Source organism: Bos indicus, chromosome 5, assembly GCF_029378745.1.
Source record: "Bos indicus isolate NIAB-ARS_2022 breed Sahiwal x Tharparkar chromosome 5, NIAB-ARS_B.indTharparkar_mat_pri_1.0, whole genome shotgun sequence".
Taxonomy (NCBI): Eukaryota; Metazoa; Chordata; class Mammalia; order Artiodactyla; family Bovidae; genus Bos; species Bos indicus.
This window is the reverse complement of record NC_091764.1, coordinates 111,193,321-111,217,582: the sequence shown is the minus strand read 5'-3', so window position 1 is coordinate 111,217,582 and position 24,262 is coordinate 111,193,321. Positions and strand designations below refer to the sequence as shown.

The 24,262-nt window shown below is 56.4% G+C and overlaps 1 protein-coding gene and 1 long non-coding RNA gene across 5 annotated transcripts in view; one reads left to right on the top strand and one right to left on the bottom strand.

The window, feature by feature from the left end:
• The window catches only part of LOC109559824 (uncharacterized), an 18,487-nt gene extending 12,511 nt beyond the window's left edge, over positions 1 to 5,976 (bottom strand). Inside the window, exon 1 of the long non-coding RNA XR_011566848.1 lies at positions 5,826 to 5,976. This is a non-coding gene — a long non-coding RNA (uncharacterized lncRNA). The remainder of the gene's footprint in view (positions 1 to 5,825) is intronic.
• On the top strand, positions 2,553 to 24,262 carry PDGFB (platelet derived growth factor subunit B). 4 transcript variants are annotated; one of them, XM_019961828.2, is made up of 7 exons: positions 2,553 to 4,318; positions 12,609 to 12,705; positions 15,005 to 15,094; positions 16,233 to 16,441; positions 17,694 to 17,835; positions 22,175 to 22,328; positions 22,830 to 24,262. In XM_019961828.2, the coding sequence occupies exons 1-6, from the start codon at positions 4,256 to 4,258 to the stop codon at positions 22,300 to 22,302; spliced, it is 729 nt and encodes a 242-aa protein (XP_019817387.2). In that variant the 5' UTR covers positions 2,553 to 4,255; the 3' UTR covers positions 22,303 to 22,328; positions 22,830 to 24,262. The 4 variants fall into 4 exon arrangements, with proteins under 4 accessions (XP_019817387.2, XP_019817386.2, XP_019817388.2 ...); XM_019961827.2 differs by having other exon boundaries at positions 2,556 to 4,318; positions 22,681 to 24,262; XM_019961829.2 differs by having other exon boundaries at positions 3,201 to 4,318; positions 22,178 to 22,328; positions 22,681 to 24,262.

The following is a 24,262-nucleotide window of genomic DNA, read 5'->3' as shown; positions in this document are numbered from 1 at the left end:
CCAGCCCTCCTGGAAAGCCTGGTTCCTCAGCGGTCCCAGTGCCAAAGATGGGCTGGGTTCTTCAAGGGGGTGCCCCTCAGATATCTTGTGCACCTCAGTTTAGAGGCTCATGTTCCAAGCTCCCTCCCCAACTTTTTCCACCCTTCAGATGGAAGCAACAGGCCAGGAAGAAACAGGTAAGATGTTGACTCATTTATTTGTTTCTTCAACAGATATTTATTGAGCAACTACTGTACAGCAGGAGCTGAAATGGGTGTAGTCTAGTGCCAGACCCATAAAAGGGCAACGACAATGCCATGGGGCAGGGGGGGTTCCCTGGTGGCTCAGATGGTCAAGAGTCTGCCTGCAACACAGGAAACCTGGGTTCAATCCCTGGGACGGGAAGATCCCTGGAGAAGGAAATGGCTACCCGCTCCAGTACTCTTGCCCGGAGAATCCCATGGACAGAGGAGACTGGTGGGCTACAGTCCATGGGGTCGCAAAGAGTCAGACATAACTAAGTGACTAACACATCCACTTTCAATACTATGGGGGACATGCTGTGGGAACCCAGAGTAAGCACCAAGCCTGAGGGCTTCCTGGAGGAGGTGTTGGTTAAGCCCAGCCTATCAAGAGAAAAAGTAGGAGGTGTTCGTCCCCCTCCCTGCCACGCCCATATTGATATGGTGCTTGCTGCAGGAAAGGGCTCTGCTCAGCATGGCATTCAGGTCCATGTGCCATGTGGTCCCTGCTGCCTCTGCTGTGGTCCCCGTCTTGCCACTTCTAACCAGTGTGCAAAGGCATCTTAGGTTGGAATGATTTATGCCTCCCTAACTCAAGAGGCTGGCGGTCCCAGAGTGCCAGGGCTGGCTCTCCTTCCCGATTCCATTCCCGAGTGTTTCACACAGGGCCTGCATGCAGTGGGTGCCCAACGATGCTGCTCCCAGTAGCCTTCTCCCATCACATCCCCCTTCTGAGGCTGAGCTGTGTGCGCTCCCTTTGTGCTCCTACAGCACTCTGTATTTAAGTCAAAACTCATATTGGTACAGCACTCTCAGTTGGCAAGGTGCTTTTTCAGGGGTTTGTGTGTTTGATTTGGTGTGTTTTGTTTGGTGTTTGTGTGTTTAAAGCTCATCAAAGCCCTGTGTAAGAAGTGCCGTTGCGGTCATCGCCATCACCTGCCGGGACACGGCACAGCGTGGTGGTTTAAGCAAACGTGTGAGCGCAGCAGCCGGATGACCTGAATTCAAGTCCTGACTCCACAGCTATGTGACCTTGAACTCTGTGGTTATGTGACCTTGCTTCACTGACTCCATTTACAAGACAGAAGCAAACATATCTCACTGGAGCACTGAAGATCATATGCAGAGTAATAAGAACACTACCAGCCATAAGGACACCTCAGTCATAACGGTAGCTATTGTCAATTATAAAGAAGGATACAGAAGGTCAAGGTCAAGGTCACCTAGCTGTCCAGTGGAGCAGGGTTTTATCTCTAAGTCTGCAGACTTCAAATCTTGGGTTTGGGGATTATCTTCCCATCTTCCCCACCCCATCCCCCTTGTCACCCTGTCTCCTAATTTATCTGTTCGTGCCTCTGTCTGTCCTTCCACATGGGGCTCTTCCAGAGCAGTATCAGCACCAAGCCGTCTCCCCAGTGCCTGGACGGTGCCTGGCCACGGGGGACTGTGTTGAAGGAATGACGCATTCCATGTACCAGGCATCCTGTTCTGTGCTTCCACATGGATTATCTGTGCCTCCAGACCACTCTATGAAGTAGATAACAATTCTTCTACAACTGTCTTCAGCTCCAATAAAGCACTTATTGGTCTGGATATATGTGAATACTTGTGAATTCATCACACCCAGCCAAGACGACAAATGTTTTCACCCTCCCCCTCCAAAAATGTCCCATGCTTCTTGGAAATCCTTCCCTCCCTCCAATTGTAGATTTCTCTCCAGTTTCGAGATAGGGAAGGAAATCGAGGGACTGAGAAGTTAGACTTTCCAGAGACACTTGGTCAGCAAGTGGCCACGCCAGTATTTGAACCAAGATGACCCGTCCGTGGCCAAGCTGCCTTGGCGGTAATGGGAAGAGGGTGGGAGTGTGTGGCGGTCTGTAGAGACATCCCCCCCCCGGGAGGTCCTCCCTCCTCACCGCCCCTGCTCAGGCCCAAGAAGACAATCTAGGAAGAGATGGTCGGTGTGTCTCTCAGAAGGGTGTGTGCACATGTGAGGAGCAGGCTGCCACCCCATAGGGATGTTTGGGTACAAAGGGCAGACGACAAAGACAGCACAAGGAGATCAGATAAAGGTGTCCTCAAGCCAGGAGCCGGGTGATGCGGTGGGCCTGCGGGCCTCATGGTGGGTGCTGGGCTCCGCGTGTGAGCGTGTGACTCTGTGACTGTGACCGTGTGACTGCTGAAGGCAGGGACATAGCAGCTCCAGGAGCTGGGGGGGCGGAAGGCGTTAACCGTATGAATGCTGGCGTGGGGTGGGGGTGGGGGGACCCAGCCTCCAACCTGGGGGCTGAGGGAGGTAGTAAACATCAGGGTGATTGGAGGAGCATGATGGCGGCCCTACAAGGATGCTGCAGGGTTGTGGGGTTTGTGTGACTTTGCAGTTCAACAAATTCAAATTCAGCCAATGCCGGCAGCGCCTGTTGTGTGCCAGGCAACCGGCTAGGAGGAGATGAGCGTATCAGGCTTTTGGCTGCATGGTTCGGGCTGCAGGGTTTGTGTGATCACCTTGTGGCTGGTTTGGGGCTGGGTGCTTTTTGCCCTCTCCAGGCATTAAGTCCTCACAGTCCACCCACCCCACTTTGAGGCGAGATGGAGGAGCACAGAGAGGAAGTGACTTGCCCAAGGTGACCCAGCTACTCAGCGCCAGGCAGGATTGCAGAGCCTGAGTGCTTCAGCACCACGCCTGGGCTAGGGCCGCAAACCTCCGGTCTTGGAGGTGCCGCCTTGGAATCCTGCAAGCCAGCGGCTTGGGAGACACCCTGGCCCCCAACCACGTGGGCTAGAAACCAGGCCACAGACACTGCTGAGGGGCCCAGCGTTTGATGGTCCCTAGTTCTCCCTTGCCAGGGACCGGATTCCTGGGCAGAGGGGCGGCGGGGCTTTCGGAGACCCCTAAGTTCCCCCTCCTCGCCTCAGGCCCTCCTGGAGCTCTCCCCACCCTCCCGTTACTGACTCTCGGCCAGAAGAGGAAAAGCTGTCTCCACCCACCTCTCGCACTCTCCCGTCTCCTTTATAAAGGCCGGAACAGCTGAAAGGGTGGCAACTTCTCCTCCTGCCTCCCCGTGCGCCCGCAGCCTCCCCCGCTGCCTCCCCGAGGGCTCCCCTCTAGCCGCCAGCGCCCATCTTTCATTCCCCAGATAGAGATATTTTGCGCGCACACACAGACACACACGCGCAAAAAGGGGGAAAAAAAAAAAAAAGACAACCCACCCTCCAGCCTCGTTGCAAAGAGAAAGCCGGAGCAGCCGCAGCTCGCAGCCCGCAGAGGACGTCCAGAGCGGCGAGAGGGCGTGCAGACGGACCGACAGACTCGCGCCGTGTCCACCTGTCTGCCGGGCGCGGCCCAGGGCGCAGCGGACACGCCGCGCGCGCGGAGCAGCCGTGCCCGCCGCCCGGGCCCCGCGCCAGGGCGCACACGCTCCGGCCCCCCCCACCCGGCCCGGGCGGGAGTTTGCACCTCTCCCTGCCCGGGTACTCGAGCCGCCGCTGCAGAACCAACTTTGGAAAAAGTTTTTTTGGGGAGACTTTGGCTTTGAGGTGCCCAGCTTTGCACTTTCCGACTTCAGGGACCTTTCCAGAAAATGTTGCAAAAAAGCTAAGCCGGCGGGCAGCGGAAAACGCCTTTAGCCGGCGAGTGAAGACGAACCATCGACTGCCGTGTTCTTTTTCCTCTTGGAGGTTGGAGTCCCCTGGGCGCCCCCACACGGCTAGACGCCTCGGCTGGTTCGCGACGCAGCCCCCCGGCCGTGGATGCTCGCTCGGGCTCGGGATCCGCCCAGGTAGCGGCCTCGGACCCTGGTCCCGCGCCCAGGCCCTCCCCAACCCCCCAACGACGGAGCCCGGGCTGGGGGCGGCGGCGCCCGGGGGCCATGCGGGTGAGCCGTGGCGGCGGCTGCAGCGGCCTGAGCGCCTGATTGCCGCAGACCCGAGCAGAGCCCACCTCCCTCCCCAGCCCCCGCCCCCCACCCTGGCCGCGGGGGCGGCGCGCTCGGTCCACGCGTCCGGGGCCCCGCGGGGCCGGGCCCGGAGTCGGCATGAATCGCTGCTGGGCGCTCTTCCTGTCTCTCTGCTGCTACCTGCGTCTGGTCAGCGCCGAGGTGAGTTGCGACGGCGGCTGGGGCTGCTTCGCTTCATTCATTACCCCATCCCTGCCTCCCGATCGCCCCCTCCTTTCGCTGCAGTGAACTTTGGACCCGTGGGCTTGGCGGCGGGCGTGAGGTGACCTCCGAGGGCTGCGACGCGAGGTCCGGGGGGTGCTAGGCTCTAAGGGGAGGGGGCAGCCGTGGCTTTCTTTTCCCTGGGGGGATCTCAGATCTCCGATCTTTTAAGCGTCATGGGAGGAGGTGTGTGTGGTCCTGTCCCCCACCCCTCCAGGAACCCGAGAATAAGCCCCTTCCTAGCCCAAGCAAGAGGGGTGGGGTGCTGCCTAGGCAGCAGGCAGCGCGTCCTCGCGAGCCCACTTCGGTTAAGCTTAGGTCCTGCCCAGGACCCGGCTTGCCCCGGAGGTGAGAGCTCGCGCACCGGCGGCAGCCACGCCAAGCTTCGGCGGGGGTCTGCGAACTACCCCGGCTCCTCCTCTCGGTCGGGGCGGGTGCCCACCGGGCCGTGCAGGTCTTGCCCGGCCCCAGAGTGCAGTGCCGGAGCCGCTTGCAGTCTTGGGCGCGGTGGGTGCAGAGAGAGGTTTGGGGCACCTGGCCTGAGGGGCGGAATAGGGGCTCGTAGGGAATCCAGCCCCGGCGGCGGTGTGTGCCTGAGGCCGCGCCATACCTGCGCCCGCACCCTGCGAGAGGACGCACCTCTCTTCCCCCGATCGCAGGGTGCGGAACACGCCGCCTCGAAAAGCCCCGCAGCAAGGAAGCTGGGATAGGGAAACGTCTGCGGGAGCTATCAGATCGTACGGGTCCCCCGCACCCCTCCCAGCCTCACGTAGCAGTGAGTTGGCAAGTCTACCCGGAATCCAGGTGGGAAAGGGGGCGGGGCAGGGAGGAGGCGCGAGGTGCCGGGGAGGAGAGGGCGACGGGCCGCGCGCCGCGCCTGGGTCCCGTCCCGCCAACGCTCGGCCGCGGCCGGGAACCCGCACCTCGCCCGCTCCCGGGGGGAGGACCGGCCGCTCTCGGCCTCCGACGAGGCGCAGGAAGGAGGCGGCGGCGGCGAAGGGGTTAAGGTGAAGAGCTCCGAGGCCGCGGCCGGGCCTTGGGCCGCCGCCAGCGCAGGTTGTTTTGACCACGGAGGAGCCGTCGCCGTCTCCTTTTGTTCTCGGGGCTCCTCGAGGGCCGCCGGCCGCCCGCCCTGGGGCCCCGCCCTTCCGCGGCCACCCGCCCCCCCCCATCCCCGGCGGCCAGCACCCGGGAGGGAGGACACGGGGCTCGGCCCGACCGCCTGCAGGCCCCTCCCGACGTCCCCTCCTCTCCGCTCCCGCAGCCCCCCGGGCCGCGGCCAGCTGTTGGGGAGGGGGGCGCCGGCCGGCCCCAGCTGCCGCCTTGCCTCGCCGCGGGGCCTGGGGGGCTGGGCCCGGTGCCAGGGCGTCCTGGGAACGGCGGCAGCGCCCCCGCCTCTGCTCTCCGCAGCCCACCCCGCCCGGCCCCCCGACTCGCGCTCACTCACCCCACGCATGCACACTCTTGGCCGGAGGCGATGCTGCGCTCCGGCGGGCGGGCGGGTGCGCAGAGCGACGGGCACGCACTACCGCGGCCGGGTCGCGCGCCCGCCGCCGCCGCCACGCCCGTGCACACGCGGGGCACACGCGCGCGCACCGCATACACACGTACGCACGGCCCCCGAACACGCAGCTTCAGCACACGTGCGCGCACACCCACGCACGCACACAGGCACGCAGGGCTCGTACACCCACCCTGTACCAGGTTCCCACTCCCGCGCAACAGGTGGCCCTGGAACCTGGTCACCTCTGCAGCCACCCCATTTCCTTCCTGGGTCCGATGAGGGGATGGAAACAGGAACCCTCCCGTCAGGTCCTGGCTCCACAGCACGCGCTGGTTTTTGCCCAACTCCCCTTGAGCATGACCCCTCTGTAGTTGCTTTTTCAAACCATCCTCAGGTGGCCGAAAAAGATGTTGGTGTGACTGGGGGCGCTGTGATGTCCAGAGCACTTCTCCCTTCACATAGGCCCGGCTTTGACCCTCCATCCAAGACTGAGGGCCCTGAACCGCTGAGGGGGTTTCCCACCCCTGCCGGCTCAGTCGTCTTTCCCTCCCCAGCCGGCTCTGTCGTCTTTCCCTCCCCAGCCGGCTCTGTCGTCTTTCCCTCCCCAGCCGGCTCTGGGGAGGCTGGGTGACAGCTGGAAAAGGCCTCTCCAGGCCTGCCCTTTCCATTTCCAGCTTCATCCAGCACCTCCTCCTCCTGTTCCACAACTCCATGGGGGTGTGTGCTTGGTGCGGAGGCTCTGGCCAGGAAGCTGGTGCCTCTCTCCTCACTTGAATCACAGCATCCTTGAACGTGGTCTTCAGGAACTCACGGTTGTGTCGTGCTTTGCAGTTTATGAAGCACTTTCCTGCAGAGCCTGCGTAAGCCTCAGGAGGCTCTGAGGGAGGAGACCTAAAGGGAAAAGGGAAAACCTAGTGACATGGGAGCCAATCCAGGAGGGCTTCCTGGTGGAGGTGGCCTTGCGGTTGGTCCTGTCCCCTGTATGCCAGCAGTTGGGAAGGAGGGTAGGGAGCTCTGAGGTGGGGCCTGGTTGAGGGTCGGCTGAAGTCCATAAGGTCTCATCTCCATTAGCTGAGCTGGCTTCCGGGAGGGTGACACTCATTGTCATGTGATGCCTCTGGCCTCAGCACCCTTCTGCCGAGAAGAAGTAAAGGGCCCACAGACCTTCATCACCCAGCTTCTTTCTTATTTGCTAATGGCCTTACTTAGTGGGAGACTGACTTGCTGGAATCTCCCAACCCTAGAAGTGTCTGCAAGCTTAGGATCAAACAGAATTTGAAGGCTCTGGTCCAAGACCCGAACTGTGTGTGTGTGTGTAAGAGAGAGAGAGAGATTGATTCAGCAGAAGTAGTAAAGAAATACTTGCCATGGGCCTCCTAAGACCCTCTCAGAATCTTCCCTCATCCCCCCCTTCTCCATTGAAGTACCCCTTCTAGTGCAATTACCTTCATTTTCTGATTTATTTAGTTGTTTCTTACCCATTTTTCCTCACTGGAGTGTAAACTCCACTAGAGAGCTTTTGTCTTGGTCACCACTGTCTCCCCTGCTTAGAATGGTGCCTGGCCATGATGGATAATCTGTAAATATTTGTGGAGAGGACAGTGAATCCTTGAAGGGGGAGGGAAGGACTGGACATGTATCTCAGGCTTGCTAAGTGCTTTATAAACACGGCCTCATTCCGTCCTCACCCAGGGCAGCCCAGTACAGCTCTCCTGCTCTCCAGCAGACATCTTCGAGTCCCCCTGCACCATTCCCCAGTCTTGAGAGACAAGCATGTCTTTCTTTTCCGTGTCTTGGGACTTAGACTGCCAAGATTGGACAGAGGGGAAGAAACAGAAGGAAAGTGAGATCACAAATAGTTCTGGGTGTTTTGAGCTGGGCCTCAGTTTCCACCATCTAAAAGCACGCGTGAGAGAGGGAAGACTAGATTAGCTCAGAGTTTCTCAAGAGCAGCAGAATTACCTGGTCTCTTGAAAATGCAGATTCCTGGGACCCACTGGATGCTGGGAGTTGGGATCAGGGTGGTGGTCGTGGCTGGGGGCAGTGATTGCAGTGGACTGCCAGGATTGTAACTGCTGCTCTGGCCTCTCTCTTCCCAGTCTAACAGTTTTTCTGCTGGAAGGAGAGGAGGGAGCCCACTGGGGGGGTGGGGGTGGGGTGCTGGGCTAACCGTAATAAGGATGGGGGAGAGGGAGGGTCCCAGGAGCAATAGGGCAGGGAAATGCTGGTGGGAAAGGCTGGTTCTAAAAGGTTTCTATGGTCTGCCCAGAGAAGGCTTCTTCAAAGGGCTTGGCTTTGGCATCGAATCTAAATCAGGCCTGAGACTCTCAGGCAGGCGGGTGCTCTGAGGCCTTCTTCCTCTGCCAGCCACTGACAACGCCCCTGGTTGCTTGGGCCAAGCCCTTGTCGTCTCCCACAGCGGAACTTCAGGCAGCCTGGGGAGTGTGTATCTGTGTGCGCGCTGAGGCCCAGGCAGAGGGTGGGGTCCAAGCCCCTTTAATCTGCCAGCCTGGCTGGAAGCAGGTAATTCACCTGGCCTCAGCCAGCTTGTGCCCTTCCTACCTCTGCAGCTGGCGTTGGGGGTGGGGTGGGGTGGGGTGGGGAGGAGGCTGTTTGCTTTGGCTCCCTAGGAGGCTGGCTGTGCCCCAGCTGCCTTCTCTCGCCACGCCCTCGCCCTGCCAGGAACCCCAGGCCTGAGATCTGGGGCAGCTTTATCAGGGTGCCAGGCCTCCTTTCCCATTTCCGAAGGGGAGCTTCCCACCTTAAGGAGGTTTCTAGAACCTGTGCTCAGGAAACCCAGACTCTGGGCTACTCACCCTCCCACACCACGAGGAGACTCTGACCCCCGGCAGGTGCCCCGAGTCCCCCCCAGGGCATCGCATCCTGGAGCTGACCACAAGGCGAAATGTCCCCACCTCTCAACCACCCCCAGCCCCGGAAGGGACTCACCCACCAGCCTACAGGGCCCCCCGGCAAGTGCCAGTGTGGGGCTCAGGTGTCATTTCCTGTGGTTCGCACAGTCACATATCTCCCCTGGGTGGGCAGCTTTCCACCCACCCACTGTTATCCTCAAAAATGTCCTGCACTGTGGCCCCACGCATGCGTGCTACTCACTGCTGCCCTCAAGGAGCCGCACAGAAGGAATGGACGCCGACCACAGCGGGGCTCATTAACTACCCATCAATCTGTTGGCTGCTCTGCTAGGTCTGATTCTACCTCCCAATAACCCCCGCGAGGTATTGTGAGCTCCATTTAAAAGATAAAGAAGCTGAGGTTTTAGGTTGTTAAAAGACTTAACTCCGGGACTTCCCTGGTGATCCAGTGGTTAAGACTGTTCTTTCACTGCAGGGGGCATGGGTTTGAACCCTGGTGGGGAAACTAAGATCCAGTATGCCACAAGGCCAACAAATAAATAAATAAAATACTTACTCCAAGAACCCAGGTTTCCGTGACAGCTGAAGCCTTTGCCTTTTTGTCTACTACAGAGCTTCTCCGTCTCTGCACTGTGCATGTTTGGGGCCACAGAATCCTGTATTGTGGAGGCTGTCCTGTGCATAGAAGGATGTTTAGCAGCTGCACTGGCCTCCACCTACTTGATACCAGCAGCATTCCTCTATTTGTAACCACCAAAAATGCCTCCAGACATGGCCAGTGTCCCCTGGAGGCCCACTCGCCCCTGATTGAGAACCACCGCTCATGACACACACAGGGTAGGGAGCCGACAGCAACCGAGGAGCACCTCCGTGGTGTTGGGAGAGGGGGCTCTGCTCTGCCTCTTAGGAGTCGTGTAGACTTGTAGCTGTTTACTTCATTTTTCTGAGCCTCAGCTTCCTCATCTGGAAGATGGGAATAAAAGCAGCACCAGCCTCTTGGGTTTGGTCATTGATACAGCATTTAGTTCAGTGCCTGCCTTGTGGTTAGCACTTCATAGACATTAGCTGTGGTGTTAGTATCAAATCCAGGAGCTCTCAGGGCATTCTGGGCATCTGGTGGCCAAATTACAGAAAGCACATGCAGGAATCACCTCTCTGCTTAGGAAAAAAGTAGACTCTTTAGGAGGCAGGGTGCTTGGGGAGTGGTCCTCCTGGTGGATGGGGTGGGAGAATCATGCAGAAGGGAACCCCAGAGAGAGGGGGAGAGTCCTTCATGCATTTTACCAGCATTTATTGAGCACCTACTGTGTGCTTCTCCCACTTCCCCAGTCTCTCTCTCAGGCTGGGAGGTTTGCTTCCATGAGATGGCATCTTCTTGGCATCATTAGCCGAGTCAGGAGCATCTGCTAGGCTGGTTTGGGGACCTGCCTGCTCTGCCATCGCTGGCAGCTGCAGCCGGTGCTCTAGGGGGCAAGGAGATCTTGATATGAGTGCTATGTGCCATTCGGGCCTGGGCGTTGGGCCCCTCTCCTGGGGAATTATGAATCATTACTCCACAAGAAGCCGAGGAGACCTGGCTGGGTACCCCACCCTTGGCTTCCCTCTCCTGCTTCTCTAGCCACCCCCAGGCAGGATGAGAACTGAATCAAGTGTCTTCAACCCCTTCTATTCATAGATGAGAGCCAGGACCAGAGAGGGGCGGTGGCCAACCTGAGTTCACGGGACGGTCAGTAGCTGTGGAGGGGGAATCCAGCTCTTTGGACTACTCACTCTGAGACAGACAGAACCCTCAGGCGGCATGGCCTGCTTTGGGCTTCACTGGGGATCAGCCCGTGCTTTCCCTTGCACGAACTGGGTCCTGTGTTCACATCTGGAGGCCAACAAAGGCGTGGTCTCTCTGGGTGGGAGGAGGCAGGGCAGGCTGGAGATGGGAAAAGCAAGTGCGGGCCAACCGAGTTGATATCCTTTCCATCTCACACGCGTATCATCTGGTTTCCCGGCTGTGCAGTCGTGGACCCGAGCTTCCAGCCAGGCTTAACTGCTAGACCTTCATGCTTCTCTCCCGACAGCCCTAGGCACCGGGCAGGATTATACACTCCACGTTCAAATGAAGCAACTGAGCTCAAGGCTCTTAAGGAATTTGCTTTAAAAGCATGGCCGTGCTCCATCCTGGGTCTTCTGGTTCCAGGGCTGACTCCAGTGGCCAGGGCTGCAAGTGATGAGGAAATGGAGCTTTGGGGGAGGCTAAAACCTCATCAATCACCAGGCTCCTAACAAACCTTTCTGGGAGCATCCCTGGGACTGGCCACAAGGCAGGATGACCTCCTTCACCTGTCAGGCAGGGAGAAGGCAGCTCTTTCTCAAGACGGCCTGTGCAGAACCCCTTAGCACTCCAGTCCTTGGAACGTAGGGAACTAGCTGGAGCAGGAGCACCTCTCGTCTTAATCTGGGGAAACTGAGGTGGGAATTGTATAACCTAAGGTCAGGCAGTAGTAAGCCTGGTCTGCTCATGCCCTCCCTGGGGCTCCTCGCACAAGACAGGGCCCTTCTGTGTGCTTGCACGTGCACGTGCGTGTGTTGTCTGCAGGGATGTGAGTTCGGACCTGCAGCCGATCTTGCGCAGAGCATCATCTTTGCCCAGAGATGCTGATGGTCAGAGTCTGCTTTTCAGCCTCTGTTCTGCCATCACCTCTTTCTTAAGACCTTTGCCGTCAGCCCCTCAGGTCTCCTTGGACCGTGGGGGACGTGGCCATGACCTTCCTATGAGGGCTGCTGTCATGTTATTGTGGGACCTGTGATTTCCCTGGAGGAAGCCCAGCTTCAAACAGGGCCTGTTAAAGTGCTTATTAAGTTTCAAGTGTTTTTGGTGGCAGGCCAGAGGGCTCTAAAAATAGGGTTTGGTTGGGCATGGGGCACGGGTGAACTTTCAGGTTTCCTGGCCATAGCTGAGGATTCCCTTCTCTCCTCTTCTGAGTGAGAGACTAAACAGATAAGACAAGTACATGTGGCCTCCTGAGACCATCCAGCTCTTCAAGCACTTATTAAACACCTTGTATACCCAGGAGGCTGGGAGTACGGGCTCTGCCATCATAAAGACTTAGATTTGAATGCAGCTTCTGCTGATAATCAGCTATAGGACTCTGACAAAGGATGTCACCTTTTTGAGCCTCTTTTTTTTTTTGAGTTTTTTTTCTTTTTAACTTATTTATTTTAATTGGAGGATAATTACTTTACATATTGTGATGGGTTTTGCCATCCATTGACATGAATCAGCCATGGGAGCCACTGCTTTTCCATCTGTCCAGTGGGGATAATTCGATCTCCCATGACAAATGCTGTCTGCCTTTAGCTGTCAGGTGTGGAGGGGAAGCAGAGAGAAATCAGATTGTTGGAGCCTCCGGAACCTGTAGTGTGATGGGGAGACAGGTGTGTGTGTGTGTGTGTATGTTAGTCGCTCAATCATGTCTGGCTCTTTGCGACCCCATGGACTCTAGTCCACCTGGCTCCTCTGTCTATGGAATTCTCCAGGCAAGAATATGGATTTCAAGGGGAAACAGATACATACGGTCAAATCTAACTTTAAAGCAAGCTGGGGTCTGTTTGGGGTGAGGGACACAGATCTGAGCTGGGTCTTAGAGACTTGGTCCCAGGGTTCTGTGCTCCTGGTTGTCCAGCCTGGAATCTGCCCTCACCCCACCCCACAGGCCTTCATCCTGGCTGTCCACTTGCCCTTGGCCAAGGGGCCCTGCGGGAACTTCCCATGGGAGGGAGTGTGTGTGTGCTGGGAGGAAGAGGGCCATGGCTGGAAAGCCCTGGCTCTCAGCTCACTTGGCCCCTCGTCTTTGCCTGGCAGGGAGACCCCATTCCCGAGGAGCTCTACAAGATGCTGAGTGACCACTCCATCCGTTCCTTCGATGACCTCCAGCGCCTGCTGCATGGAGACTCCGTAGGTAAATTGAATCCTCACCCAGTGCTCTGGCCCTTCGCTGAGTCCTGGGGAGCTGCAAGGGGCCGGGCAAGGACACGCCCTCTTCCTTGACATCCAGAGGACCAGAGGCCCGTGGCTGCCTGGGAGGGCTTGGCCACACCTGTCCAGGGCAGGCCTGAGTAGGCGGGAGGTTGCTACCTGGGACGTGGGGCATGGCAAACGAAGCTGGTACATGTGGCTGGTACATGTGGCTCTGGCGGGGGTGCAGAGGACGGGTTCCCAAGAGGAGGGGGCGGGGAGAAGGTGCCCAGGGCATCTGCTGAATGTCTATCCAGGTGTAGACTCAACCAGGGAGGATGGGGCGGGAGGAGCCATCTCCCTGCCCCTCTGGCCGAGGGCCCAGTCTCCCAAGGTCTCCTGGGGACACCTGGCTTGGACCAATGGGCAGCCCTGCCCATGCCCAAGAGCGCTCCCAGCGCATGGGCACGTGCTTGGTGGCACACACGTGGCGGGGCTGACGGGCTGGGTCGGGAATGTATTTATAAACGCTGTCTTCAGAGCAAATTCCTTTCTATTCTAACCTCTGGCCTGTTCCCTGGAGCCCTGGTCGGCACCCCCCCTGCACCCCCAGCTCCCCTTCCCTCTGGGGTTTTGTCTCTTTGTCACTTTGTAATCCTTGCCCAGACTGCTATCTACGGGGGACAGCATTTCCTGCCTTTGTTTCCTCTCCCCGTTGGGCCCCTGGCTCCCTCTCAAAAGCATTCTCGGGCCCTTTCAAACCCGCCTATGCCGGGGGCTGGCGAGGCACGCGGGAGGGGGACCCAGCTGGGCCCACCTATTGTTCACCAGGCCCCCCACCCCACGTCTCCCACACCCCTCACCCCATGCCCGACTGGCCAGCCCTGGTCAACACAATGGGGCAACTGCCAAATTTAGCCTTTCTGCTGTTTCTTTCCAAGGCCCTTGGCCCCCACCCTCGGGCAGCCCCTACGTACCCCTGGTGGGGGTCGGGATCTCCGAGATGAACCTTTCAATAGTGGGCCTGTTTCAAGGCAACCATGTGGCTATTTTTTTCCTAATCAACTTAACCTTTCCACAAAGCACATCTTTTCCCCATCTCATCCCCACCAGGGACATTCCAGAGATGGTAGAGAAAGGAAGGGAGTGAGAAGGACAGACAGACGCGCTGACGCAGGAGCAGCAGATTAGACGGAAAGGCACCAGTTAGGGCACGGTCTCCTCTGAACAGGACCCCCCGGGAGCCTGCACGGATGAGCGGGGAGCTTTGTCTTGGGCAGGGCCAGTGGGCTGGGGAGACAGAGGAAAAGAGATGAGGTGCTGTGTGAAGTGGGCAGGAGCTTGTCCTCCATGTCCTCGTGGTTTATTTGCTGACCCTTGAACCATCGGAGAGGTAGAAGGGGCTGCCCACAATTCAGCATGGAGCTCCGAGTCCTCTGCAGCCCTCACTTCCTGCAGCGGCTTCCGGCTGCCATTGCTAGAGAGAGAGATGCCTTCAAGGCATGCTGATGACACCGAGGTGAGGGCCGCACAGGCTCGAGAAGGGAGCTGTGGTTTGTGACTTTAGGAGTAAATGGACAGCTGAGGGCAGACACGGGGCACAAGGTTAGAGGGAGAGATATAAACACAGTGAAAGACTGGGGCCTAGAGAGAGACTCGTGCCTGAAAGGGGGCAGGGCACGGGCGCCCCTACCCCAGCAGACCTGGCTCTCCACCCTCTCTCGGTCTTTGGCCCCCACCCCCACCCCTCGCCTTCCCTCTCTCTCTCCCGCCCAACTGCGCCATTGTCCGGGGCTCTGGAGGGGCTGTGTCCAGGGCATGCTGGTCCCCCCTGGGGATGCTGGGAATTTCTCCATTCAGCACTTCCTGTGGGAACGCTGGGCGGAGGGGCACTGGAAACTGGCCTTCAGAGCTCTGGGTCCTCACCCTGCCCTGGAGGCCAAGGAGGGTTCTCTTACAGTAGCAAAGGGGATGGGTTATTTTTAACTCCATTGACATGGGTTCTGTCCAAATATGTGGTGGAAGGGCCGGGAGTGGGGCTGACGATCCCTTGGCGATGCAGTCAAGGGCCCCGCCACCCTCTGAGCCCTGCGGCTACCCTGGCGTTTGTTTGCCTGGCGGGGCCCCTCCTCAGAGATAGGACCCTCGGGTGTACAGGGAGCCAGAAGGGGACACTATTCCCCGGAGCGGTGGTGGTCCAGTGGGGGTGGGGGAGGGGAGCAATCCTCCCACCTGTCCTGGAATCCCCATCAGATTCCGGCCTTGGTCCGGCAGTTCTCAGTGTGTCTGACCTCCTCCTACAGATGAAGACGGGGCTGAATTGGACCTGAATTTGACCCGGTCCCATTCTGGAGGCGAGCTCGAGAGCTTATCCCGTGGGAGAAGGAGCCTAGGTAAGACTGAGGGTGATGGCCCCTCAAAGGTGGGAGCTGGGGACAGAGAACTGGGGACATGGCCAGCCAAGGCTGGAGGGCCGGCTTCTTCGTCCTGACGCTTGAGAAGGCGTGGAGCTAAAAGTGTGTAGCCATCCTTAAATACCCTCTATCCAGGAGATGAGTCATCATTCTCCCCTCCCCCAACACACACTCTTTTCTCGGTATAGTTCTTTCAAACCCTCATTTGTTCATTAGTTCCACCAGGGAGGCAGATATTATTGACCTCATTTTACAGAGTTGAAAACTGGAGCCCAGAGAGGGTGAAGAAGCAGCCTGAGGTCACACAGCCAGCAAGGGGTGATGCGCATCAGGCAAAGGAGGATATAGGTCACTGGGTCCCACAGCAGCATTTTTAGGGAGGCAGGTGCCCATTCCAAGCCCCTCCTCCTCACTGTCTGCCTACGGTCCCCAAATGCTGTAGACTGAGGCTGGGGCCCTGCCATATAAGAATCAAGTGGCCTGGGTTTCCTTCCTTACTCTGTGAATTTGGGCAGCTAACTTAGCTCTCAGAGCCTCAGTCCCTCTGTATGTGAATGACAGATGGCGGTTGCCCCAGCACTGACTGTCAGTCTGCTGCAGGCCAAGTTTCACTCCCATTACTTGTTCAACTGGCAAGTGCAGGGTAGGCAGAGTTATTGTCCCATTTCACAGATGGGGAAACTGAGGCTTGAAAAAAGCAACAAGATAAGACTATATTACAGTGTAAACAGCAATGTAAGGTAATACACAAGTAAGGGCCACATACTGGGCAAACTTATAAATGTGTGAAATCGTAGAATAAAATGGTGGAGGAACTGACATGTAGCACAGATCAGCACTCTCAGAACGATCTAACTTGACCCTTATAGTGGTTCTAGGGTGTAGATCTCCTCAACCCCATTTTGGAGATGGGGAAACTGAGCTCTCGAGCCCATCAGCAGCCTGCCCGAGGCCCATGGCTGGTAACCTTCCAACCCGGGGTTGCAGGAGGTGGGACGGGCCTTGCCTGCTTCTGAAGGCGAGCAGTCCTACAAGGGCTCGGCCCTGGGCTTTTCTACCGGCCAGGGGGCCTCTGGACAGGTCCACCCCCGCTGAAGGAGGTCCCTGCTCCTTCCAGGTTCCCCGACGGTCGCCGCAGAGCCAGCCGTGATTGCGGAGTGCAAGACGCGCACGGAGGTGTTTGAGATCTCGCGGCGCCTCATAGACCGCACCAATGCTAACTTCCTGGTGTGGCCACCCTGCGTGGAGGTGCAGCGCTGCTCCGGCTGCTGCAACAACCGCAACGTGCAGTGCCGCCCCACGCAGGTGCAGGATCGGAAGGTGCAGGTGCGCAGCCCTCGCCCAGCCCGGAATGGGGTTGGGGGCGGGTGCAGAGGCCTTCCCGGAGGGCTCCTGGGGTCTGTCCAGAGAAGGCCGACAGGCGTGGGGAGGCCCCCCAGGCTGGGGTGATCATGGCCACAGACAAGCCCCCAGGTGGATAAAATCGCCAAATGTTCCTGCAACAGACAGGTGCCTAACATACCGGACACTCAGGATCTTCTGAGCAGCTGTTCAGCTTTCCCCAAAGCTCTCCCCTATACAGGGATCTCCATTTTCTTTCTTCCACACAGAGAAGGGCTCATAGGTGCCCCAGCATTTTTAGCACCCACTTATCTCCCTTCAACAAGTCATGTCTTCACCAAGGGGGGCACAGAAGACCCCGCTCTCCAGGCAGCAGGCCCTGCAAGAGCTGGGGCAGCCCCTAGCAGAGAGTCAGAAGGCTGAAGCCTGCCCCTTTGCTGGAAAGATTGGGTATACACTGTGATTCAAGGGAAATTTTAGAGCAGAAGCCGTCCTTGGAGCTCCGCAGGGCAGGGCAGGGCCAGAGAAGTCTCTGATTCACGTGGAAAGGTTTCCGCACCCCTCTGGCCAGCCTTGCCACACAGCAGCTGCTGGGTGGACGGCACACCTCCCCAGGGCCCAGGACCGACAGGTGACCCCTATCTCCTCTTGCCAAGTGTTCTGCCTCCTCACCATGCTCCCCGCCCCTGTGGTCAGCCACGGCCTTTTCTTATGTCCCCCTTCTATTTCAAGTCTGGGCCCTGGGCCCGAGATGGCCAATGTCACTCTCCACCCCGGCGTCCACCGCCATGATATCTCCTGTCCCCAGCCCTGCCAACTCTATGGATGGACACCTGACAGCTGACCTCCCCCTTCCCGCCTCCCTCCTGGATAAAGCCTCCCCCTGCTTCCTTCCAGACAACCATCTCCCCGCCTCTGCCGCAGCCCCTGACCTTGGCTGGCGCTCAGGGAATGAGGATACCACAGGCCCCACATTCAACCCGGAAATGCCTTTCTCCCTCTCTGGGGGATCCTAAGGGGACTGCCGGAGGCCAGGTGGGGAGGGCTTGTTTTGATGGAAAAGCTATGAGGGCAGAGGGCAAAGTCCTGCCATTGTTCGGGCTGAAGCGCCTGCCCTGCCGCCCTCTGGGCTTTCGAGGAAAGATGACCTCAGGGGATACTGAGCAGGCAGGCGGCTCCCTCGGGCCCCTGCCCATGTGGTCCCCTTCAGAGGCACTTTGGGGGTTCTGTCCTCCAGGTGAAAAAGATTGAGATCGTGCGGAAGAAGAAGATCTTTAAGAAGGCCACCGTCACCTTGGTGGACCACCTGGCGTGCAGGTGTGAGACGGTGGTGGCTCGAGCCGTGACCCGAACCCCGGGGAGTTCCCAGGAGCAGCGAGGTAACTGCTCATCCAAGGTCTGCCTCTCATTGCTCAGCCCCGCAGCCCCCTTCTCCTATGGCAGCTGCTGGGGACACTCAGGGAGAATTGGATCAGGCACGCCCCTGGTTAAATTCACCTGAAGCTTTTCATAGCGCTGACAACAGTCCAGAGTCCTCCCCTGCCTGAGAGGGCTTATGCGAGTATGTAGCCCCCAGCTGGCGCTCTGTCCTTGTTTCCAACCAATGCCCCTCACTTATGCCAGCCCAGCCAGGGTGGTCTTATTGAGTGGCCAGCTAAGTTTCTGCCTCAGGGCCTTTGCACATGTCCGTCTGGGTGAAATTCACATCTCCTAGCTCTTCCCAAGCCTAGCTCCTATTCCTCACTTGGGTCTAAGGTCAGACGTCACCTCCTTCTAGAGGTCTGCTGGCCTCCCCGTCCAGGGCAGCCCCCCTCCCTGTCTTGCTACCACAGCCCCCTGCTTTGTTTATGAGTGCATGAAACGGTGGGAGGAACCATGACCTGGATAAGAGAACACCCCATGCATATATCATATCCAGATATTTGACAACTTGTCCTGGAAATGAAAAATCAAATTAATTCCTTGTAGCCTTCCCCCCCCACCCTTTTTTTCCCTTGTAGCCTTGATGAAGGAATTAGGGGCAGTGGGGGAAAATCACCAGAGAGATTTTAACTACATGTACTTCCCCGATGGCACTATTGGTAAAGAACCTCCTGCATGCAGGAGACATAAGAGATGCAGGTTCAATCCCTGGATCAGGAAGATCCCCTGGAGAAGGAAATGGCAACCCACTCCAGTATTCTTGCCTGGAGAATCCCATGGACAGAGGAGCCTGGCGGGCGACAGTCCGTGGGGTCAAAAGAGTTGGATAGACCAAAATGACTAAGCATGCATGCATGCAGTTTGACTTGAATTGAAATGGACTAAAAAATGATCTGGTCCAGTTGCCTCCTCTACATTATATGGAAGAGATGCCTGAGGCCTAGATAGGCCGAGGTCTTGCCCAAGGCCACACAGCCAGTTTCAGATAGGGGCATAACTAGAATTCAGGTATTCTGTTTTGTTCTTGGCTCTTCTCTCACTCTGACAGCTGTCACTGGCTCATTTCTTCTTTTTAAGTATTTAAAAATTTTAGAGCTAGAGATGACCTTACAAGTCCCTCCTTCTGTGTTACTAATAGGGCTGCTGGAGCACAGAGAGGTTAAGGGACTTAATGAGGGTTGCACAGCAGCAAAATTGAGCCTGGAACCCAGGTCTTGGAACGTCTAGTTTGGGGTTCTTTTGACTGTATTGTGCTATCTTTTCTTCCTCAGAGAAAAGTAAGGATTATATGAGACTCATTAAGTTAATAGGATTGTTGTTCAGTCACTGAGTTGTGTCTGCCTCTTTGCAACCCCAAGGAAGCACACTGGGTTTCCCTGTCCTTCATTATCTCCCGGAGTTTGCTCAAATTCATGTTCTTTGAGTTGGTAATACTATCTAACCATCTTATCCTCTGCTGTCCCCTTCTCCTTTTGCCTTCAATCTTTCCCAGCATCAGGGCCTTTTCCAGCGGGTCGGCTCTTCACATTAAGTATTGGAGCTTCAGCATCACTGAAGCTGAAGTGAACATGTGAACAGCATCACACGTTCCAGTGAACATTCAGGGTTGATTTCCTTTAGGATTGACTGGTTTGATGTCCTTGCAGTCCAAGGAACTCTCAAGTCTTCTTCAGCACCACAATTTGAAAGCATCAATTCTTTGGCACTCAGCCTCCTTTATGGTCCAGCTCTCACATCCGTACATGACTACTGGAAAAAACCATAGCTTTGACTATACGGACTCTTGTCAGCAAAGTGATGTCTCTGATTTTTAATATGATGTCTAGGTTTGTCATAGCTTTCCTTCCAAGGAGCAAGCAAGCGTCTTTTAATTTCATGGCTGCAGTCACCATCCACAGAAATTTTGGAGCCCAGGAAAATAAAATTTGTCATTGCTTCCACTTTTTCCTGTTCTATTTGCCATGAAGTGATGAGACCGAATGCCATGATCTTAGTTTTTTGAATGTTGAGTTTCAAGCCAGTTTTTTCACTCTCTTTCACAGTCATCAAGAGTCTTTTTAGTTCCTCTTCAATTTCTGCCATTAGAGTGGTGTCATCCACATATCTGAGGTTGTTGATGTTTCTCCTGGCAATAGTATTAGATAAGCATTAAAAAAAAAAAATCCATGCAAGTGACTGTTTTGATTTTCAGTAACTTTCTTTGGTTAGGGGGCAGGACAATCTCACTGTCATTTCTTACTAACAAGCTCCCTGAAGGCAGAGCCATGTCAGCCTCTTCCTCCTGCTCTCAGAGCCGAGCTGAGGCAGGGATGCCCTGGGAAAGGGCGATAATTTGACAGCTTCAAACTGACGTGCTGTACATTACTTGTAGAGTAACTATGGAGAGTGCTTTCTATTCAGGAAAAATTATATTCTTCTTTATGTTTAGAATGGGGTTCTCTTCCCTGCCTTTGTCTCATAGGATTTTCTAAACCAGTTTCTTAGGAGGCATGTTCAGCCACTTGCTATGTAGGTCTTGCCATTTTAGCTTCAGCACTTTGGCCCTGGGGGACAGTTCAGCTGGCAGTATGGCTCATGTGATGGTCAGTGTCAGGCCTCCTGGGCTCAAATCTCTGCTCTGTCACTTATGAGCTGAGTGATGACCTTGAACTTGCTCAGGCTTTGCCCAACCTAGTGTCCTGCTGATGGCTCGGTCTCTGGCCCTTCAGTGGCCACCCTGGGCAGCCTCCCTCAAGAAGGATCTGAGACCCACCTGAGTCCCTAAATTTCGCATTTGCTGCAGTGGGATAAGTGCCTCATGGGGACTTGTGTCTGTGAGGTGGAAGGTCAAGTGTTGGCCCCCAGAGAGCTGGATGAGCCAAGGGGGAAACTCCGAAGGCTCCCAGGAAGAGGTGGGCCTTGAGCTTGGCAGAGAAAACTTTCATTTCCAGGCTGTCTTCCTAGCAGCCCAGGAGGAAGAGAGATAGAAGTGAAGTGCTAACCTTGGTCAAGACTTTTAGGCACAGTGATTTACAGTCCAGTGATTGAAAGCATGGATTCCAGAGGCAGATCCCTGGGTTAAAATTCCAGACTTTCTGTCTCGGTTTCTTCATCTGTTAACTATTCACATCTCTGTCTGCTGTGAGGAGGAAAAGGCTTAGAACTTTGCCAGGTGCATGGTAAGTGTTAGCTAAGGGTTTCTGGTGATTTCCACGCATTATTTCCTAACCCTAGGAGGCCAGGGCAGCTGTTCTGTTTTAAAGGTATGGGAACTTAGGCAGAGAGTGTGCATGGCTTTGCTCAAAGCTTCCAGCTAACTCCTGGCAGAGCCCAGTTCGGATGCCGGTGGTCTGGCCCACCTTGCTGTGCTGGTGGTGAGGGCCAGGTAGACCACAGTTGCAGTGGGGGAGAGGACCAGGTCCCTGGTGGGAGGTGTGCTTATGCTCAAAGCCTAGTGGCTTCCGCATCCCATGACCGACCAGAAGGGGCTGAAGTGGGTAGGAGGAAACCTCAGTAGGAGGTCAAACTGGGGAAGAAAGAAACAAGTGAATGAGAGCAGCTGCTGTTTTTGCTGATCACTTCTTCTCTAAACTTAGTGGCTTAAGACAATGGCCATTTTCTGTTCTCTGGTCTGTGGGTTGCCTGGGCTCAGCTGGGTGGGCCTGCTGGCATCTCTTACGGTTGCAGTCAGTTATCTGGAGGCTGCACTGGGACGGCTGGGCCTCTGTCCCTCTGTCCCTCTCCCTGAAGTCCGGGGCTTCTCCTCACCCCATGGCCTCCACGATGGGATCCCCAGCAGGGGAACCAGACTTCTTATGTGGAGGCACAGGGTTCCCCAAAGTGCAAAGGTGGGAGCTGCCAGGCCTTCTTGAGGCTCATGTCTGAACCTGGCCAGTACCAGTCTGCCTCCTTATATTGGTTAACGAGGTCAAGTCCAGGCCAGGTTCAAGGGCATGGAAACAAGAGCCAGTGTCGGTGGGATAATGACAAATAAATTGAGGCCAGAACTCATCTGTTCCTCTCTGTGTTGGCCAGCATACTATTCCTTCCACTAGTCCTATGAAGTGGACAGTGTATTATCCCCATTTCACAGATGGGGAAGCAGAGGCGTAAAATGGCTCAGTCATTGTTCCTCAGGTGCAGCTGGTGAGCAGTGGAGTTGGGATCCAAACCTGGAAGGTCTGGTCCCAGACTCCCCTCCCCTTAGCCTGCAGGATCTGAAGAGGTCTGTGGCAGGCCTTGGTCAAGGGGGCATTGACATGCCCCGACCTCAGCCGGTCTCATCCACCTGCTAACCAGACCTTTCTTTCTCTCAAGCAGCCAGGACACCCCAAACTCGGGTAACCATTCGGACGGTGCGAGTCCGCCGGCCCCCCAAGGGGAAGCACCGGAAGTTCAAGCACACGCATGACAAGACGGCACTGAAGGAGACCCTCGGAGCCTAGGGGCATCTGCAGGAGAGTGTGGGCAGGTGAGGGCCAGCACTCTGCTCCTTCTCCCCGGCCTGGGCTTGGGCTGAGGCAGGGGTGAGGGGGAGAAACAGTTCCCCTACAAAATCCAGGCTCTAAGCCGTGATCCCCTCTTGCCAGTTATCAGTCGAGTTTTTTCACGGGGCAGGTTGGGTAAGGGGCTGGGGGAGGCCCTGACCCAGCTGTGTCCCAGTACATCTTAAAGGAATTGGAAGGTCTAAACCTCATACTTCCCAGTCCTAAGTGCTGCTGGAAATCAGAGACAGCTGGTCAACCCTGCCCCTGGTTGCCTGTGAGTGTGGGATGGAGCCCCAGGCTGTCTCTGACCCCCATGTCCCTCTGCTTGGCCTACAGGGTTATTTAATATGGTATTTGCTGTATTGCCCCCATGGGGTCCTTGGAGTGATTATATTGTTCCCCTCGTCCGTCTGTCTCGATGCCTGATTCGGACGGCCAATGGTGCTTCCCCCACCCCTCCACGCGTCTGTCCACCCTTCCACCAGTGGGTCTTCCCTCAGTGGCCTCCAGCGTCTTGCCAAGAAGCTCGAGAAGGAAACGAAGGACTTGGACTCCATCGCTGTCTTCCTCTCCTGACCTGGCAAAAATGGGATAGAAGTGCAAGAGAGACTGATGGGGTCGCTGTTGGGAGAAAGGGGCTTCCTTCCCCAGTGCTGTGGACTGGCCTGAAACCCTGCGCGTGGGCCTGAGGACCTCTCAGCATGGCCCACCTGGTCCCCGGACCCCCAGCCAGCTCTGATGCGAGCACCCCCAGGCCGGCCAGGGTGCTTATACTCCTGTGGCTGAGACCACGTGGGGAGCATAGACTGGAGAGAATTCCTCCTGCGGTGCCCAGGCCCGGTCGTCTCCCCTTGGTCACCTCTGCTCACAGTGGCTTCTTTTCATTTAATATGTTTGAATTATTGGAAGACGTGGACTCCTCTGGGCAGGTGTGGCCAGAGCACCAGGCAGTCAAGTGCTCTCTCAGACGGGTTAGGGATGAAGTTTGCTTCGAAGGTGGATGTAGGTGGTGACCCGGGCATCCACCGCCTCCTTCCACTTCCCACCCCAGTTCACTGTTTCCCATTTCATCTCTCTACCTCCATCCTGTGTCTCCTCCCTTATCTGTGCCACCAAGGGGCTCTTGGACCCCATATTGAAGCCCCAGATAACCCCAGTCACTGTTCTGTAGGACAGAAAACCAGGGGCCAGAGGGCAGCAGGGTGCCTGCCCATCGTATCCCAGGCCAGCCAAGACTGCCATGTAAGGTTGTACAGGGTGTGCACTGCACAAGGGCACTGCATGTGGGGATCACAGTTCACACACACCATAGACGTGGTCAATTTGTGTATTTATTATGACAATTTTTTGGCAAATGGAGGGATTCTTTTCCTAATTGACACGAAGGTTCTGTGTGGACTGGCTGTGTCTATGACCCAGCCCACGATTTGGAGTGGTCAGACAGGAGTAAGCCCTTGGTGAGGGGCACGGAGGCAGCATTTGTCCATGTGGCCTCCATTACCCCAAGTCCTCAGCTCAAGCAGTCTTCCCTTCAGGCAGGTGTGAAAAGCCCAAGAGAATGTCTCCAAGGGACGGGGCAACCCTGCTCCATGCCCCTGCTCACGCCCCTCCTCTTAGATCCTTTTGAGTTCCGGATCTGGTGGCTCCTCCCAGGAAACCAGCTCTTGGGCTGGGAGTGGGGGAGAAAAGGGAAAAGATCCCCAGGGCCCCCTAGGGGTGGGGTCTGACCTCCCACCTCCCTATCCACCTTCTTCTGCACTTTCCCCTCTTCCCTGCTGTCTCCCAAATCTGCTTTCTTCAGTTTGTAAAGTCGGTGATTATATTTTTGGGGGCTTTCCTTTTATTTTTTAAAATTTATTTATATTCCGTATTTAAAGTTGTAAAAAAAAAAAATAACCACAAAACAAAACCAAATGAA

Coding starts and splice junctions, on each gene's coding strand:
- PDGFB (XM_019961828.2), top strand. CDS start 4,256: ATGAATCGCTGCTGGGCGCTCTTCCTGTCTCTCTGCTGCTACCTGCGT. Junction 12,706..15,004: donor GCTGCATGGAGACTCCGTAG/GTAAATTGAATC, acceptor CTCCTCCTACAG/ATGAAGACGGGGCTGAATTG. Junction 17,836..22,174: donor GAGTTCCCAGGAGCAGCGAG/GTAACTGCTCAT, acceptor CTTTCTCTCAAG/CAGCCAGGACACCCCAAACT.